The 18499-nt window shown below is 40.5% G+C and overlaps 2 protein-coding genes across 2 annotated transcripts in view; one reads left to right on the top strand and one right to left on the bottom strand.

Annotated features, from left to right (window-relative positions):
• Positions 1 to 18499, top strand: part of cyp27c1 (cytochrome P450, family 27, subfamily C, polypeptide 1) — a 64766-nt gene that overhangs the window by 15151 nt on the left and 31116 nt on the right. Inside the window, exon 2 of the mRNA XM_073046103.1 lies at positions 12721 to 12911. Coding sequence (XP_072902204.1) covers positions 12721 to 12911 — 191 coding nt within the window. The remainder of the gene's footprint in view (positions 1 to 12720; positions 12912 to 18499) is intronic.
• Positions 8624 to 18499, bottom strand: part of cyp27a3 (cytochrome P450 family 27 subfamily A member 3) — a 416483-nt gene continuing 406607 nt past the window's right edge. Inside the window, exon 10 of the transcript XR_012098986.1 lies at positions 8624 to 8649. The gene's annotated coding sequence lies outside the window, so the exon portion shown is untranslated. The remainder of the gene's footprint in view (positions 8650 to 18499) is intronic.

The following is an 18499-nucleotide window of genomic DNA, read 5'->3' on the forward strand; positions in this document are numbered from 1 at the left end:
AAGAGCGTGTTTTTAGAGGATAAATTAATATATTTCGACCAAGATTACCCCCCCCCCCGTGGTCCTCCAGAAACGCAAAGAACACTCTAAAGTAAAGCGAAATAAGATTAGATTTCAAACTCCATACCCTGCTAAACTTCAAGTGTTTTATGACAACAGGACGCGGTTGTACCAGACAGTGGAAGAGGCGACTACAGACATGAAGGCCAGAGGGTTGCCCGTCAGCATGACCAAAACGAGGGAAAGCCTGACTGAGGAATTATCCCGCTCTGCTTGGGAAATAGTGAGAGAATAGAGAAGGCAGGAGACGGGAGGAGGCTGAGAGAAATATATCAGGAAGAGACGGGGGTGGGGGGAGGGTGTCACGTGATGACGTAGGATCGAGACGTTGGGAATCCAGCTCCCTCGTAAAAAGTAATGAAATAGGGTTTAAGTGAAGAAGAGTTAACAAATACCTACTAGAAACTATTTATAAGCAACTCAGGATTATTTTTAGATATGGCTCCTAAACTGAAACAGAAGAAAGCTACTACTTCGAAGACTGCGCAAGTCGGCGGGGAAAAAGGCCTAACCGTCTCGGAGAAGCCTAGTACTCAAGTTGGATCTCCTCCCGGAGAAGTACATGGCACTTCTGATGGTTCGGGACAGGAAGTTGCGGCAATGTCGGCGGTCTCTAAGAAGAAACGGCAAGAACAACGCATGCGCGGAGAAACAAGTATGCATGAACGGATATTAACAAAACTACAAATCCCAACTACGGCTGGAAGTGAATCGGAAGTGGAATCAGATTCTTTGGGAAACACAGATGAAGAAGAGGAAAAGGAGGAGATTAAAGGAGACATAAGAGATATCCTGATATATATGATGAATGAATTAAAAGCTATAAGAACAGATATAAGAAGGATACAGATTATACTCGATAATGTGGTGGAAAAACAAAAGATGGATAATAAAGTTAAAGAGATGGAAGTAAAAATGGAAGAAAACACTGAAAGAATAGATAAGATAGAAGACAATAATCTTGCCTGGACAACAGAAAGAAAACGGATGTTGGAAAAAATAGATGCGCTTGAAAATTCTAGTAGACAAAATAATATTAAAATTGTTGGTCTTATAGAAGGTACACAGGGAGAAAATCCAATAAAATTCTTCCAAGAATGGATTCCGAAAATTTTGGAAATGAAAGAAGGAAGTCAAGTAATTGAAATTGAAAGAGCACACAGAGCTTCAAGACCAAAACCTCAACAAGATCAAAATCCAAGATCAATTTTGATAAAATGCTTAAGGTACCAAGATAAAGAAATGATCTTGAAGGCAGCTACTCAAGGTGCTAAAAAGAGAAATGGGCCATTGATGATAGAAGGGAAGAGTTTTTTTTTTATCCAGACACAAGTTACGATCTCCTGAAGAGGCGGAAGGAATTTAATCCAGTGAAAAAATCTTTATGAGAAAAGGGCTATAAATTTTTATTGAGCTACTCAGCAAAATTGATAATTTTCCTGGATAACGAAGACAAAAGATTTTTTGTTGATTGCCGGAAAGTGGAGAAATTTATACAAGAACTACCTGATATCCACGAGGGGGAGTAAAGAATTATAGAAATGAAGTGGACTCATGATGAAGACTGAAATAAGGTTGGACTTGACGGACATTTATAAGGAATAAGAAGAAAAAAATAGTTGAGTATTAATTGGGAGTAGAGACATTAATTATTTTCTCTTCTTTTTTCTTCACTATTATATATTTTTTTCTTTTGCGGGAGAGCTGGAGGAGCTCCTGATCGATGGCTGCAAGTTTCACGTGTACAATCATGGCAATTGCCATGACCCGTAAAATGGGGGGGTAATGTTGTGTTTCTTTTTATTCGCAACATTAGTGGGGGGGGTATTTTGTTTTTGTTTTTTTTTCATGTATTAGTTACCTTTCTTCTATTTTTCTTCTTTTTTGCCTGGATGGTTGGGGAGAGATACATAGCAACATGGAGAATTTTAGAGTTCCCAAGGTATTATGAATGATTAATTTACTTAATTTTTTAAATTTTAAAATTAATGGACTTGATGGACCTGTGAAAAGAAAGAGTTTTAACATATATTAAGAAAATGAAAGGAGATATAGCTTTTCTACAAGAAACGCATTTAACAGAAACAGAACATAAGAAATTAAAGAGGGATTGGGTTGGAAATGTCATTGCAGCTTCATTTAATTCAAAATCGAGAGGAGTTGCAATTTTGGTTAATAAAACTTTACCAATTAAAATACAAAATGTAGTAATTGATTCTGTGGGGAGATATGTGATTATACATTGTCAATTTTTTTCAGAATTATGGACTCTTATGAATATTTATGCACCAAATGAAAATGATGCAAAATTCATACAAGAAGTTTTTTTGAACTTGGCTGATGCACATGATAAAATATTAATAGGTGGAGACTTTAATTTTTGTTTAGATCCAGTTTTGGATAGGTCAACTAAAGTTGCTACAAAATCAAAAGCAATAAAACTATCATTAATGAAAGATTTAAATCTGATTGAATAATGGAGAAAAATTAATCCAAGAGAAAGAGACTATTCATTTTATTCAAATAGACATAAAACTTACTCAAGGATTGATTTTTTTTTATTATCAAAAAATATTCAGGATAGAGTGAAAAGTGTGGAATATAAAGCAAGAATACTGTCAGATCATTCCCCCTTGATAATGACAATGATAATGATGGATAAGGAGGAATCGATCTATAGATGGAGATTTAATTCAATTTTATTAAAATGTCAAGATTTTTGTGATTTTATGAAAAAACAGATTCTTTTTTTTTGGATACAAATTTACATTCAGTTGAGGATAAAATTGTATTATGGGAAGCGATGAAAGCATATTTAAGGAGTCAGATTATAAGTTATACATCTAAAATTAAGAAGGAATACATGGCAGAAATAGATCAATTGGAAAAAGATATCATAAAGTTAGAAAAGGAATCTCAAAGATATATGACAGAAGAAAAACGAAGACAACTTGTTAATAAAAAATTACAATATAATACACTCCGGACATATTATACAGAAAAAGTAATTATGAGAACTAAACAGAAATATTATGAATTAGGTGAAAGATCACATAAGAATCTTGCTTGGCAGCTGAAGACAGAACAGGCTTCTAAAATAATAAATGCAATTAGAACAAGTGCAAATAAGGTTACTTATAAACCTTTAGAAATTAATGAAACTTAAAAATTTTATACTGAACTATATCAATCAGAATCACAAAATAAGATTGCTGAGATAGATACATTTTTATCACAAATATCCCTTCCAAAATTAAATTTGTAAGAACAGAAAGGATTAGATATGCCCTTTACATTAACAGAGGTTGAAGAAGCTTTAGGATCACTTCAGAGTAATAAATCCCTAGGAGAAGATGGTTTTCCTCCTGAATTTTATAAAAAATTTAAAGATTTATTAATTCCTCCTTTTATGGAATTAATATATCAAGTGGAAAGAATGCATAAACTCCGCAATCTTTTTTAACAGCGATCATAACTGTATTGCCAAAAAAAGATAGAGATCCTTTAAAACCAACATCATATAGGCCTATTTCTTTGTTGAATACAGATTATAAAATAATAGCAAAAATTTTATCTAATAGAATATCTAAATATTTACCAAAATTAATACATATGGATCAAACAGGTTTTATTAAAAACAGACAATCAATGGATAATATAACCCGGTTACTTAGTATAATTCATTTGGCACAAAAATGAGAGGAAATGAGTGTGGCAGTTGCTTTGGATGCAGAAAAAGCATTTGATAGATTGGAATGGGATTTTTTATTTAAGGTATTGGAAAAATATGAGTTAGGAAAATTTTTTATACAATGGATTAAAACCTTAAATACTAATCCTCAAGCTAAAGTAGTTACAAATGGTCAGATGTCAACACCATTTTGCTTAACGAGGTCAACTAGACAAGGCTGCCCACTATCACCTGCTTAATTTGTATTGGCAATAGAACCATTAGCTGAATTAATAAGAACAGATCCAGACATTGGGGGCTTTAGAGTTAATCAAGAATAATATAAGATTAATTTATTTGCTGATGATGTTTTAATTTATTTAACAAACCCATTGCAATCTTTGCAAAGACTATCTTTTAGATTGGAAGAATATGGGAAAGTATCAGGGTATAAAGTAAATTGGGATAAAAGTGAAATTTTACCCCTTACCAAAGGAAATTATAATCAATGTCGATTAGTAACTCAATTTCGATGGTCAATAAATGGGATAAAATATTTAGGTATTAGAGTTGATAATGATGTAAAAAATTTATATAAACAAAATTATTTGCCATTATTAAAAAAATAAAAGAGGATCTTGATAAATGGATGATGTTACCAATAACATTAATAGGTAGAATTAATGCTGTAAAAATGAATATATTTCCTAGATTGCAATATTTATTCCAAACTTTACCAATACAATTGCCTCAGAAGTTCTTTCAAGAACTGAATAAATATGTAAGGAAATTTATTTGGAAAGGAAAGATGTCAAGAATATCATTGGAAAAATTGACATGTAAATTTGATTTAGGAGGGTTACAACTTCCAAATTTTAAGAATTATAAAGCAAATCAACTTAGATTTATTGCGTCTTTTTTTGATGAAGAAAAACCCGGCATGGATTAGAATAGAATTAGATAAGATAGGAGAAAACATACCAGAAGATTATATATATAAATGGGAATCCAAATGGATACGGGAAAAAAAAGTATCTCCTATATTAAGACACTTGATTGATTTATGGAATAAGGTAAATATGGACGATGAGATAAAGAAATCTTTATTAGCAAAAAGAACTTTAATTCAAAATAGGCTTATTCCTTTTACAATGGATAATAAACTTTTACATAATTGGTTCCAAAAGGGGATTAAATATATAGATGATTGTTTTGGAGGTATATTGATGTCGTTTGATCAATTAAAAAATAAATATAAAATATCAAACAACACACTTTTATGTTATTTTCAATTAAAGGCTTATTTACGAGAAAAGCTGGGTCAAACAATGTTGATGCCAAAACCTAGTGAAATAGAAATATTAATTCAAAAAGGAAAAATTTAAAAAATTACATCCTGTATGTACAATTTGATTCAAAAACAGACAATTAAATCAGGAATTCATAAATCAAGACAAAAATGAGAATCTGATTTGAATATTAAAATTGATGGAAAAAGCTGGTCAAGATTATGTTCTGATAGTAGGATAAATACAATAAATGTTTGACTTAGATTAGTACAATATAATTTTTTACATCAATTATATATAACACCACAGAAAATAAATAGATTAAATTCAAATATGTCTGACCAATGTTTTCGATGTAATCAAGAAATTGGTACTTTTTTGCATTCTACTTGGTCTTGTTTTAAAATTCAATCATTTTGGATAAATCTAAGACTTTTATTGGAACAAATTACTGGAGTACAACTCCCACATAGTCCAATATTATTTTTATTAGGAGACATTGAAGGGACAATACCGAAACAAATTGAATAAGTATCAGAAAAAAGTTATAAAAATTGCATTGGCAGTAGCCAAAAAAGTTATCACAGTTACTTGGAAATCTGATTTATATTTAACTATGGATCGTTGAAATAATGAAATATATACGGTAGTTGTATTCCACTTGAAAAAATTACATACAATCTAAGAAATGAATATGATATATTTTTGAAAATTTGGCTCCCATACCTACAAAAGATAGGATTAAATACATAGGTCCTTTGAAGATAAAATTATAAAGTAATTTGGGGAAAGTAAAAATAAAAATTATAATTATTTTGAACTCCATGGAGCATGTGGGGATCCTCCGATATCCAGGCAATCTTTCTCTTCTTTCTTTTTTTTCTTTCTTTAGATAAGGGTTAAGGGGGGGAGGGTTAATATTATTTTTCTCTCTCTTACTATTTTATCATTACATTTATTCTTTGTAATTTTCTAAAAATTTAATAAATAAAGGGGAAAAAAAGAAAAGGAAGAGACCGGGAGTTTCCCAAAGACAGTCCTCACCCCCTTCAGAAGAGCCATAAGGTTTGGCTAACTTTAAAAACCTTGAGAAGCTAAACGGAAGCAAAAGTACACGGTGATATACCTATCTCGAGAAATACTTATTATAATGTGGATTTTATATTACTTAGTTGTTACTATTCTGGATCCTATTCTGGCTGGCTGCGGTTACCAGTGGAGTTCCACAGGGGTCGGTGTTGAGACCGCTGCTTTTTACAATGTATGTCAGTGGTTTGGACTATGGGATTAATAGTTTTGTGGCTAAATTTGCTGATGATACAAAGATAGGTGGAGGAGTGGGGTAGTGTTGAGGAAACAGAGAGCCTGCAGAGAGACTTGGATAGATTAGGGGAATGGGCAAAGAAGTGGCAAATGAAATACAATGTTGGAAAGTGTATGGTCGTGCACTTTGGTGGAAGAAATAAACGGGCAGATGATTATTTAGATGGGGAGAGAATTCAAAATGCAGAGATGCAAAGGGACCTGGGAGTCCTTGTGCAGGATAACCTGCAGGTTAACCTCCAGGTTGAGTTGGTGTTGAAGAAGGTGAATGCAATGTTGGCATTCATTTCTAGAGGTATAGAATATAAGAGCAGATATGTGATGTTGAGGCTCTATAAGTCACTCGTGAGACCACACTTGGAGTATCGTGTGTAGTTTTGGGCTCCTTATTTTAGAAAGGATAAACTGACATTGGAGAGGGTTCAGAGAAGATTCACAAGAATGATTCCGGGAATGAAAGGGTTACCGTATGAGGAACATCTGGCAGCTCTTGGGCTGTATTCCCTGGAGTTCAGGAGAATGACGGGGATCTCAGAAATATTCTGAATATTAAAAGGCCTGAACAGATTAGATTTAGCAAAGTTATTTCCCATGGTAGGGGTGTCTAGGACAAGAGGGCACGACCTCAGGATTGAAGGACATCCATTTAGAACAGAGATGTGGTGAAATTACTTTAGTCAGAGGGTGATAAATCTGTGGAATTTGTTGCCACGAGCAGCTGTGGAGGCCATGTCATTGGGTGTATTTAAGGCAGAGATAGATAGGTTCTTGATTAGCCAGGGTATCAAAGGATGTGGGGTGAAGGCAGTGGAGTGGGAATGACTGGAAGAATTGGATTAGCTCATGATTGAATGATGGAGTAGATTCGATGGGCCGAATGACCTACTTCTGCTCCCATATCCTATAAGGAACTAAAGGGGGAATTGTGAAAGCCAGGAGGGGTCATGAAAAGTCCTTGGGAAGTAAGATTAAGGTGAATCCCAAGGCATTCTATACGGACATCAAGAGCAAGAGGATAACTGGGGAGAGGGTGGGACTAATCAGAGATAAAGGGGGGTAACATTTGCAGAGAATGTCAGTGAGGTACTAAATGAGTATTTAGCTTCAGTATTTACCAAGGAAAAGGTTATGGAGAACCAGGAGATCAGTGCTGAGTGTATAAATACATTGGGACACTTAGAGGTCAAGGAGGAGGAAGTGTTGGGCCTCCTAATGAGTATTAATGTGGATACTTCCCCAGGGCCTGATGGGATTTACCCCAGGTTATGGAGGGAGGCAAGACCTGAGATTGCCGGGCCCTTGACCAGTATCTTCATGTCTTCTGTAGCCATAGGAGAGGTCCCAGATGACTGACAAATGGCTAATGCTGTACCCCTATTTAAGAGGGGAACAAGGGGAACTCCTGGAAACTATAGACCAGTGAATTTCACATCAGCGGCAGGGAAATTTCCGGAGAAAATCCTTAGGGATAAGAAATATGAACTTTTGGAAACAAATGGACTAATTAGGTTGAGCCAGCATGGCTTTGTGCAGGGCACGTCATGCCTTAGCAACCTGATTGAGTTTTTTGACAAGGTGACGAGAGATTGAGGAAGGTAGGGGGCACTGGGTGAGGCTTACATGGATTTTAGTGAGGCATTTGACAAAGTATACAGCTCAATTTAGATCATTTGTAGATATGGGCAGAGAATTGGCAAATGGAGTTTAACCCAGATAAATGAGAGGTGTTGCACCTCGGTGGGGCAAATGCAGGGAGACAGTACACTGTTAAGGGCAAGATTCTTAAGTGTTGCTGAGCAGAGAGACCTTGGGATCCAAGTTCATTGCTCCATGAAAGTGGCTACGCAGGCTGATAAGGTGGTTACAAAGGCTTATAGAATGCTTGCTTTTATTAGTTGAGGCATTGAGTTCAAAAGTCAGGAGGTTATGTTGCAACTTTATAGAACTCTGGTTAGGCCACATCTGGAGTATTGAATACAGTTCTGGTCGCCTCACTTTAGGAAGGATGTTGACGCTTCGGAGAGGGTGCTGAGACGTTTCCCAGCGTGCTGTGTGGTTTAGAGAGCAGATGCTGTTGCGAGATGCTGGAGAAGGTTGGGTTATTATCCCTGAAGCATCGGAGACTGAGGGAGGAGGGGTTTATAAGATTATGAGAAGCATAGACGGAGTGGACAGACAGAATCTGCTTCCCAGGGTTGAAATGTCTAAAGCCAGAGGGCATGCATTGAAGGTGAGAGGAGGTAGGTTCAAAGGGGATATGAGGGGTAAGTTTTTTACTCAGAGTCCTGGATGCCTGGAACGTGCTGCCTGGTATGGTGACAGAGGCAAATACATTTGAGGCTTTTAAGAGACATTTGGATAGGCGCATGGATGTGAGGAAGATGGAGGGATATGGAGATGGTGTAGATAGGAGGGATTAGTGTTTGGTGCTTTTGATTTGCCTTTTAGCTGTTCCAGCACAACATTGTGGGCTGAATGGCCTGATCCTGTGTTGTACTGCTCTGTGTCTGTCCTCTGCCCTGAGACCAACAGGTGTTACAGTTAGCTTAATGCTTTACAGTATCATCGATGAGATTTCATTCCCACCTCCCCTGTGAGGAGAGTGTACAGGCAGTCCCCGGGTTACAAACAAGTCTGTTCCTGAGTCCGTCTTTGAGTCGGATTTGTATGTAAGTCGGAACAAGTACATCTGGTATTATTTAGCGTCAGTTAGTCAAATGTTTGTCTTAGTATGTAGTATATATTTTACCTTTCTATGCATATAAAACACTTAAGAAACGTATGTATTCCAATAATTAAACCACTGCGTTGCTTAGTAATAATTGTAGCTTTCATCAGGACAGGGCCTTTCACATGCTCCGTTATTCTCACTTTGTCCTTTAAAATTGTTCTAATTGTTGACCGACTGTAGCCTAACGCTTTTCCAATGACCAATGGCGTTTCACCTCTTTCCAAACACTTAATTATTTCCACTTTATTTTCAATCATGATCGCTTCACGTCAATGGAACAGAAACACTGCGGGCGGCAGGTCCCGAGCTCCGCTGGGTCCTAAGGACCACCGCACTGAGACAGGTTAAATGGGACAAGTGGGGGCTGTGCTGGGTTTGGGTATTTGATCATCCACAATATTCCGCATGGGAATTTGAACTGGAGGTGGCAGTGTTTTTTTTACGAGGTCGAGTTGTAAGCTCGACATCAACCCGGCACGGATGGTACGGGAGTCACTGGATCAACATCAACCCGGCAGGGGAGCGGTCTGTCACTGGATCGAACTCGGGAACCTCCGTTCTCGAGCCTGATGCTGATCTCACTGCGCCATCAGCCAACTGGAATGGGGGGTGGGGGCAGGGTCAGGATGAATCTTGCTAAGAAAAATTTAAGCCAAATACAAACTTACACACTCAACACAGTGTCAACAGCAGCTACTTAAAATGGTGGACGGCGTCACGATCTGACTTAAAATGGCAGACAGCGTTCTTCCTCGGTTCGTAAGTACCAGTTGGCCGTAAGTCGGACATTTGTAACTCGGGGACTACTTGTAAAAACTCCGTGTGACCATGTCAGTTTTTTCTGGGTAGGCCGGTTTACTCCCACATCCTAGATGTGTACTCTATTGGTTAAGGTTACTAAGTTGTAAGCACGCTACATTGGTGTTGGAAGCTTGTGGGCTGCCCCCAGCACATCCTCGTTGGTCATTGTTGCAAACGATGGATTTCACTGCATGTCTTGATGTTTCACTGTACATGTGACAAATAAAGCTCGTCTTTAGTTTAACAGGAATCTGTGAGAATTTTGTGGGGAACATTTTCACATGGAGGGTGAAGCTTATGGAAAGAGTGGACAGAGGAAGCCATTGAGGCAGGGACAGTAGCAACAGTTAAAAGATATTTGAACAGGTGGGAAAGGGAAAGAGGGATATCAATCAAGTGCAAGCCAATGGGACTAGCTGAGATGGGCATGTTGGTCAGCATTGACCAGTTGGGCCAAAGGGCCTGTTTCTGAACTGTATGCCTCTATGGCTGGATATCTGAAAGAGCTTGGATATGGTGTCATGGAGCACTACAGCATAGAAATGGACTGCTTAGCCATCTAGTCCTTGCTGACCTAGTCTTCTGCCTAGTCCCAAATACTCACATCCAAACAATATCCCTCTAGTTCCTCCTCATCTGTGTACCCATCCAAACTTCTCTGAAATGTTGCAATTGAAGCTGCATCTACTTCCACTGAGAGCTCGTTACACACTTGCATCATCGTTTGCGTGAAGAAGATCCCCCTCAGACTCCCATTAAATACCTCACCTTTCATCTCTAACCAGTTACCTCTAATTTTAGTCTCACACAACCTTAGTGGAAAAAGCCTATCTTTTCCCTTCGTAATTTTGTATACCCCTACATTCCAAGGAAGAGAGAAAAAGCTGAAAGGTGATCTGTGGACCAGGTTTTTTTTTTTTTTTTTTTTTTTTTTTTTTTTTTTTTTTTTTTTTTTTTTACACAGAGAGTGTGGGGTGCCTGGGATGGTGGTGGAAGCAGATACAATAGTGACCTCTAGGAGGCTTCTAGACAGACACATGAATATACAGGAAATGAAGGGTGAACCTTCTCTGCACCCTCCTGTAAAGGATGGACAAAGAATGTTTGGTCATAGATGCCTGTCTGTTAATTTAGGAGAGTCCTCATCAGAGGCACCATGAGAGTCTCCTCACCAGAAGGAGTTGAGAGCTTGGGCGGGTACATGGATTAGAGGTATTTGGAGGATATGGTCTGGGTGCAGGTAGATGGGTCGAGGCAGAAGATCGGGTCAGTATGGATATAATTTTATAATGTCAGATGGTTATGACGGAGGAAGAACAGAGAGCACTGAAGAATTATGATTTGGGGATGAGGAGTGGTGGAGTGCAGGTATCTGGGACTCCTAGCAGGCTAGGATGTAAATACTTGGAATATTGTAAGTAGTTCTGGTCACTCCATTATAGAAAGGATGTGGCAAGCTTTAGAGAGGGTGCAGAGGAGATTTACCAGGGCGCTGCCTAGATTGGAAGGCATGAAGATGGTTGAGCAAACTAGTGCTTTTCTCCTTGGAGCGAAGGAGAATGAGAAGTGACTTGAAAGTGGTGTACAAGTGTTGTGATGGAAATGAGAAAGATCCTTTGGGTCTCAAGGGCAAAAGCTCTGGACACACAGTTTTAGTAATAAGGAGTCTATTTACAAGGGGAGAAAAAGCTTGTGAACAACACAAGCGGCTACAATATTCGCACAAACGCGCTTAGAATAGAGGAGCGTGGGAAAAGTCAGGTCTGCAGTAAAATACACGGGAAAACGGTGTGGGAGCAGAGTACAGGTACACATACAAGCAAGGGGAAAGTAACTACAATACCTGCTCCCCTTGGCTATGGGCAAGCACAGCTCTTTGCTAAAGGGACAACAATAAACGCTCCCACAACCCTATTCAATGCACACCCTACCACGTGTCTCCAGTGCTGTTCTGCAGTCTTCATCCCAGAGTGAAGCAGGGTGGTCCCTCGAGGATGGCAAAAGAGAGCGAGCCAAGCACATGTAGCACCCTTTATAGGTCAGGGGGCCAACGGCTTGGTGCTAGACAGGTTAATCCAATTAAGGTGGCCAATGGTTAAGTGTGCATTGATTAGCTGGGAGGGGTGAAGTGTTGACTGGCAGGTGGTGTGACCTCCGACCAGGTGAGGGCAGTGCTGTCACGGGACAGGCACAGCTCTCTGGACACAACAAGGTAAGAGGCACAGAGCAAGTGGACAGCTAGAGACTTCTTTCCAGGATGGACATGGCTAATAAGATGGACATAATTTTAAGGTATTTGGACAAGGGAGGTGTCAGAGGTAATTTTATATACAGAGTGGTGGGTGCATAGAAAGCCCTGGCAGGGGTGGTGGTAGAGGCAGATGTATTGAGGGCACTTAAGAAACTCTTAGATAGGCGCATGTATGGTAGAAGAATGGAGGACGACATAGGACAGAAGGGTTAGATTGATTGTAGAGCAGGCTAAAAGTTCTGCATAACATCATGAGCTTGAAAGGCCTGTAATGTTATTCCTATCCACAGATACTGCCTGACCTACTGAGTTCCTCCAGCACTTTAGACCCTTCAGCCCATCGAGTCCACTCTGCCATTTCATCATGGCAGACCTCAGATCCCATTCAACCCCATACACCTGCCCTCTCGCCATATTCCTTGATGCCCCAACCAATCAGGAATCTTTGTGTGTGTTGCTCTGTGCTGTGCTATGTTTAATGCTTCTTCTAAGCACCGAAGTTTTCTTTAAGGTCAAGTTAGCAAAGCCTAGGCCTACAGATGACAGATGTCTCTTACTAATCTTGCAATGATTAAATCCATTTTTTGTGTTGTAGCTCCAGCACACGCAGCAGTATGGCAAGATCTTTAAGTCACACTTTGGACCTCAGTTTGTAGTCTCCATCGCTGATCAGGACATGGTGGCCCAGGTGTTGAGGGCTGAGGGAAGAGCTCCTCAGAGGGCCAACATGGAGTCGTGGCAGGAGTACAGGCAACTTCGGAAAAGAGCTGTGGGACTGATATCTGCGTAAGTAGAGACTGCGTACCTGTGGATTGTTTGAGTAAGCATTGGAACTAGGTCTTATGGTATTTGAAGTTTAGCAGTTAAGTTGAAATGAAATTTATGAAATTTAAAAAAACCAAAATGCTGGACAAACTCAGTGGGTGAGGCAGCATCTGTGGAGGGAAACGGACAGTTAATATTTCCAGTCAGGACCATCCACCTGACTTCTCACCCTGAAACACTGATTGTCCATTTTCCTGCACAGATGCTGCCTTCAAGATTCAAGATTAAAATTTATTTACCGCATGTACATCGAAACATAGAGTGAAATGTGTCATTTGTGTTCACAATCAACGCACCCGAGGACGTGCTGGGGTCACCACACATTCTGACACCAACGTAGCATGCCTACCCTGCTTGGCAGAACAATACAGAACACAACAATAACAGCAAAACAAGTCCCATTCCTCCCTCCCGCCAACCCACCCTCCCCACGCACGCGCGCACACACACTATCCTCCAACCCCAAGTCAGGCCTTGTTTAGGCTCCAGCCCCCAGCAAACTCTGACTCTGGCCCTAGCCATCAGGCCCTGACTTACAGACTAACCATTAACTCTCGCGCCTCGATCCTCCGCATTGACTCCAGGACCCACTGGTCACCAAACTCTGGACTCACCAATGTCTGGACCCCCCCCCAAATCTAGGCCTCAAATTCTGGTCTTACAGATTTGCAAACCCAGAGGGTCATTGGGATCTCGTTCTTCCTGTCTGCTTGGAACTGCTACTGCAGAACTCGCTGACCCTATTGTGGCTTTGGATTCCAGCATCTGCAGTTCTTTTGTCTGCATTTGCAAGAATGCAGATTTTTTTTTGTGTGTTTTTTTTCCATGTTGCTGTGGTTAAGAACGTAAAACAGTACAGTAGGAGAATAGGCCCTTCAGCCCATGCTGTTGTGCTAATATAATTGAACCAGGGATGCCTAATCCCAACTGCCTGCACGTCATGCATATCCCTCCATTCTCTGTATACTCATGTGTCTGTCTAAAATCCTCAAATGCCTCTATCATATTTGCCTCAGCACCATCACTCTCTGTGTAAAAACAACACATGGCCCTCACATTTCCGTTGAACTTACCCCCTCTCACCCTGAATACTTACCCACTGGTATTAGACATTTCGACTCTTTGAGAAAGATACAAGCTCCCAGTGCCTCTCATAATCTTCTAACTTGGGCATTGTTTGATCAGTGCAGTTTGTGGATTACACTTTTCTTTTTTCAGAGGTCTGTGCAGTTCATGTTATATGTGTTTCTGGTAACTCCCTGTTTTTTACTGCTATTTGGCATGATGTTGATGTTGTTCTGGCTCTGTGGCCTGCTGTCCATGAACGACACGGCACTAAATTGAACTGAACTGAACATTCCTTGATTGATTTTTGCTTGTATTTTGCTGTTTGCATGATTTGTTCTTTTTTTGCACGTTGGGCGTTTGATATTTTCTTTGAGCAGGTTCCATGGTGTTGCTTTGTTTCATGACTGTGGGAAGATGAATCTCATACTTTGAATCTTGGAGTGAACGTCTTCCAGGTCTCCTGTCGGCCTCCACTGCAGAGTAAACAATCCTGCTAGCTGTGACTTCTGCTTCTGCTCCTGAAATCTTTGGTCCCTGGAGCAGACCTTGATCCCAGAGCACAAAATGAGTTGGCACGCTAGTACAAAGTTAGTGGTGCATTTGTTTCAGGGGAGATTATAAACTGAGAGTTCCTACCTGCTCCCTTTTCTAAATACAAGTGATTTAAACCACTTGGAAAAGAGCAGGGGAGATCTGAGGAGATCTGGTACATCACCAAAGACTTGACAGTTTCTACCGTGGAGAGCATTTTGACTGGTATTGAGGCTCCAATGCACAGGATTGCAAGAGGCTGCAGAGAGCTGGAGACTCAGCCAGCTCCATCACAAATACAACCCTACCCAGCTAGAGGATGTCTTCAAAAAGTGGTGCCCCAAGAAAACCATTCATCGCTCAGGACCCTCACCATCCAGGACTTGCCCTCTTCTCATGACTACTTTTGCTGGGGGCTGGCAACTGGAGCCTCAGGTCAGTGGTAAGAAGGATTGGACCAGAAGGTAGATATCAGAGAAAGTATTAAAGGACAAAATTGAAATAACAGGCATGATGAGGTGCATAGTTTGAAATGTGTATGTTTTAATGCTGGGAGTATTATGGGTAAGGGTGATGAACTTAGAACATGGAACAGTGCATGCAACCATGATGTTGTAGCCATTACTGAAACTTGATTGAGAGAGGGGCAGGAATAGGTGATTAATGTTCCAGGTTTTCAAAAGGCTAGAGGAGGAGGCAAAAGGGAAGGAGTATGTTGCACTACAAATCAGGGACAATATCACAACAGCACTGAGGGCAGACATAATGGAGGGGTCAGGCACTGAGTCTGTTTGGGTGGAACTCAGGACTAGGAAGGGTCCAATCACACTGATGGGATTATACTACAGAGCCCCAGTAGCCACCGGGACATTGAGGAACTGATATGTTATCAGATTAAGGGAATGTGTAGAAATAAGAGGGTTGTTGTCATGGGGGATTTCAACTTCTCTGATATAAACTGGGACCTTTTTAGTGTAAGGGGTTTGAGTGGTGCAGAGTTTGTTAAGTGGATCCAGGAAGGTTTATTAAATCACTATGTGGATGGTCCAATGAGAGGAGGAGCCCTACTGGACCTGGTGTTGGATAATGATCCTGGTCAGGTGACTGACCTTTCAGTGGGTGAGTAGTTACGGAACTGTGACCACAACCCCTTAACTTTCAGGATAGCTACAGATAAGGAGAGGTATGATCCTTGTGGGAGAGTTTTAAATTAAAGTAGGGCAAATAATGTGGGCATTTGGCAGGAACTAAGAAGCATTAATTGGAAACAGTTTTTTTTTGTAGGAAGTCCACATCAGACATGTGGAGGGTGTTTAAAGATCAATTGCACAGAGTACAGGAAAGGTACATTCCTGTTAGAAAGAAGGATGGGGATGGAACAATAAGAGAACCTTGGATGTCCAGAGAGGTGGTGTCCAAGAAGAAAAAGGAAAAGTAGTTAAAGCTTTGGAAGTTAGGATCAAACAAAGCTCATGAGTATAAAGAAAAGATCTAAAGAAGGGGATTAGGAAAGCCAGGAGGGGTCATGAAAATTCCTTGGCAAGTAGGATTAAGGTGAATCCCAAAGCATTCCATACAGACATCAAGAGCAAGAGGATAACTAGGGAGAGGTGGGACCACTCGAGGATAAATGGGGGAATATTTACTTGGATGTGGAGAAGGTGAGTGAGGAAGCTAATGAATACTTCGCTTCAGTATTTACCAAGGAAAAGGATATGGAGGACCAGGAAATCAGTGCTGAGTGTGTGAATACATTAGGGCCATGAGAGGTCAAGGAGGAGGTTGGGCCTCCCAGTGAGCATTAATGTAGATATGTCCCCAAGGCCTGATGAGATTTATCTCAGATTATCGAGGGAGGCAAGAGGCAAATTGCTGGGCCCTTGACCAGTATCTATAGGTCCTCTCTAGCCACAGGTGAGCTCCCAGAGAACTGGTGAGAGGCTAATTTGTACCTCTGTTTAAGAAGGGAACTATAGACAGATGAGTCTCACGTCAGTGGTAGGGGAAATTGCTGGAGAAAGTTCTTAGGGATAGGATATATAAGCATTTGGAAGCCCATGTCCTAATTGGGGAGAGACAGCATGGCTTTGTACATGGCAGATTTTGCTTTACAAACTTGATAGCTTTTTTTGACAAGGTGAAGAGAGAGATTGATCAGGGTAGTGCAGTGGATGTTGTCTACATGGATTTTAGTAAGGTGTTTGACAAAGTCCCCTATAGGAGGCCAATCCAAAAGATTAAGATGCACAGGGTCCGTGGCAAATTGCCAGTCTGGATTTGGAATGGTCTTGTTCAGTTGGGCAGATATGGGCAGATGAAGTTTAGCCCAAATAAATGTAAGGTGTTGCACCTCGGCAGGGCAAACACAAGGTGACAGTATATTGTTAAGGGCAAGTTCCTTTACAGTATAGCTGAGCAGAGAGATCCCGGGATCCAAGTTCATAGCTCCATGAAAGTGGCTACAAAATACGGTGGTTAACAAGTCCATAAGACATAGGAGCAGAATTAGGCGATTCAGCTCATTGGCTGATTCCGGATCCAACTCAATCCCATACACCTGCCCTCGCCATATCCACTGATGCCCTGGCTGATCAGGAAATGATCAACTTCTGCCTTCACCACAGTCTGTGGCAGAGCATTTCACAAATTTACTACTCTCTGGCTAAAAGAAATCCTCCTTACCTCTTTTCTAAAGGGTTATCCCTCAATTTTGAAGTTGTGCCCTCTAGTTCTGGACACCCCCACCGAGGGAAACATCCTCTCCACATCCACCCTAGTCCTTCCAACATTCGGTAAGTTTCAATGAGATCTTCTCTGCGTTCTTCTAAATTCCAGTGAGTACAGGCCCAAAGCTGTCAATTGCTCCTCATATGTTAACCCCTTCATTCCTGGAATCGTCTTCGTGAACCTCCTCTGGACTCTCTCCAATGACAACACATCCTTTCTGAGATATGGGGCCCAAAACTGTTGACAATACTCCAAGTGTGGCCTGACTAGTGTCTTATAAAGGCTCAGCATTATCTCCTTGTTTTTATACTCTATTCCCCTTGAAATAAATGCCAACATTGCATTTCCCTTCTTTACCACAGACTCAACCTGTAAATTAACCTTCTGGAAGTCTTCTACGAATCCCTCTGCACGTCCAATGTTTAAACCTTCTCCCCGTTGAGACAACGCTGATTAAAATTCATTTGGATGTCTGTGGTGTGGAAGTGAATCAGGAGGTGTGAAGCTTGTATGTAGTTTCAAGGAAAGCATTGTGCATACATTGTAAACATGGAGTTGCCCTTTGACATTTGACACATAAAATATTGAGCCCCATGTTGAGCCAGCAGACCTTTCAACCGACAGCGTCTCCACATGATGCCAGCTGTCCTGACGAAGGGTCTCGGCCCAAACGTCGTCTGTGCTTCTTCCTATAGATGCTGCCTGGCCTGCTGTGTTCCACCAGCATTTTGTGTGTGTTGTTTGAATTTCCAGCATCTGCAGATATCCTCGTGTGAGGCCGGCTGTACCTTGTTTTGTTGAATAAAGAAGCCGCTTTGTATCTACCAGTAATTTTCCCCGGTGACTTAATTCACACAGCACAGTTTACCTCTTTACTAAAATGCATTATCATACATTTCCCAACACTGTATTCCATCTGCCACTTTTTTGCCCATTCTCCCAATTTGTCTAAGTCCTACTCCAATCGCATTGCTTCCTCAGTACTACCTACTCCTCCACCTGTCTTTGTATCATCTGCAAACTTTGCCACAAAGCCATCAATTCCAATATCCAAATCACTGACAATGTGAAAAGTAGCGGTCCTAATACTGACCCCTGAGGAACACCACTAGTCATTGACAGCCAAACAGAAAAGGCCCCTTTTATCTCCACTCGCTGCCTCCTCCTGTCAGCCATTCCTCTATCCATGCCTGTACCTTTCCTGTAACATCATATGATTTTAT

This window comes from Hemitrygon akajei, chromosome 5, assembly GCF_048418815.1.
Source record: "Hemitrygon akajei chromosome 5, sHemAka1.3, whole genome shotgun sequence".
NCBI lineage: Eukaryota > Metazoa > Chordata > Chondrichthyes > Myliobatiformes > Dasyatidae > Hemitrygon > Hemitrygon akajei.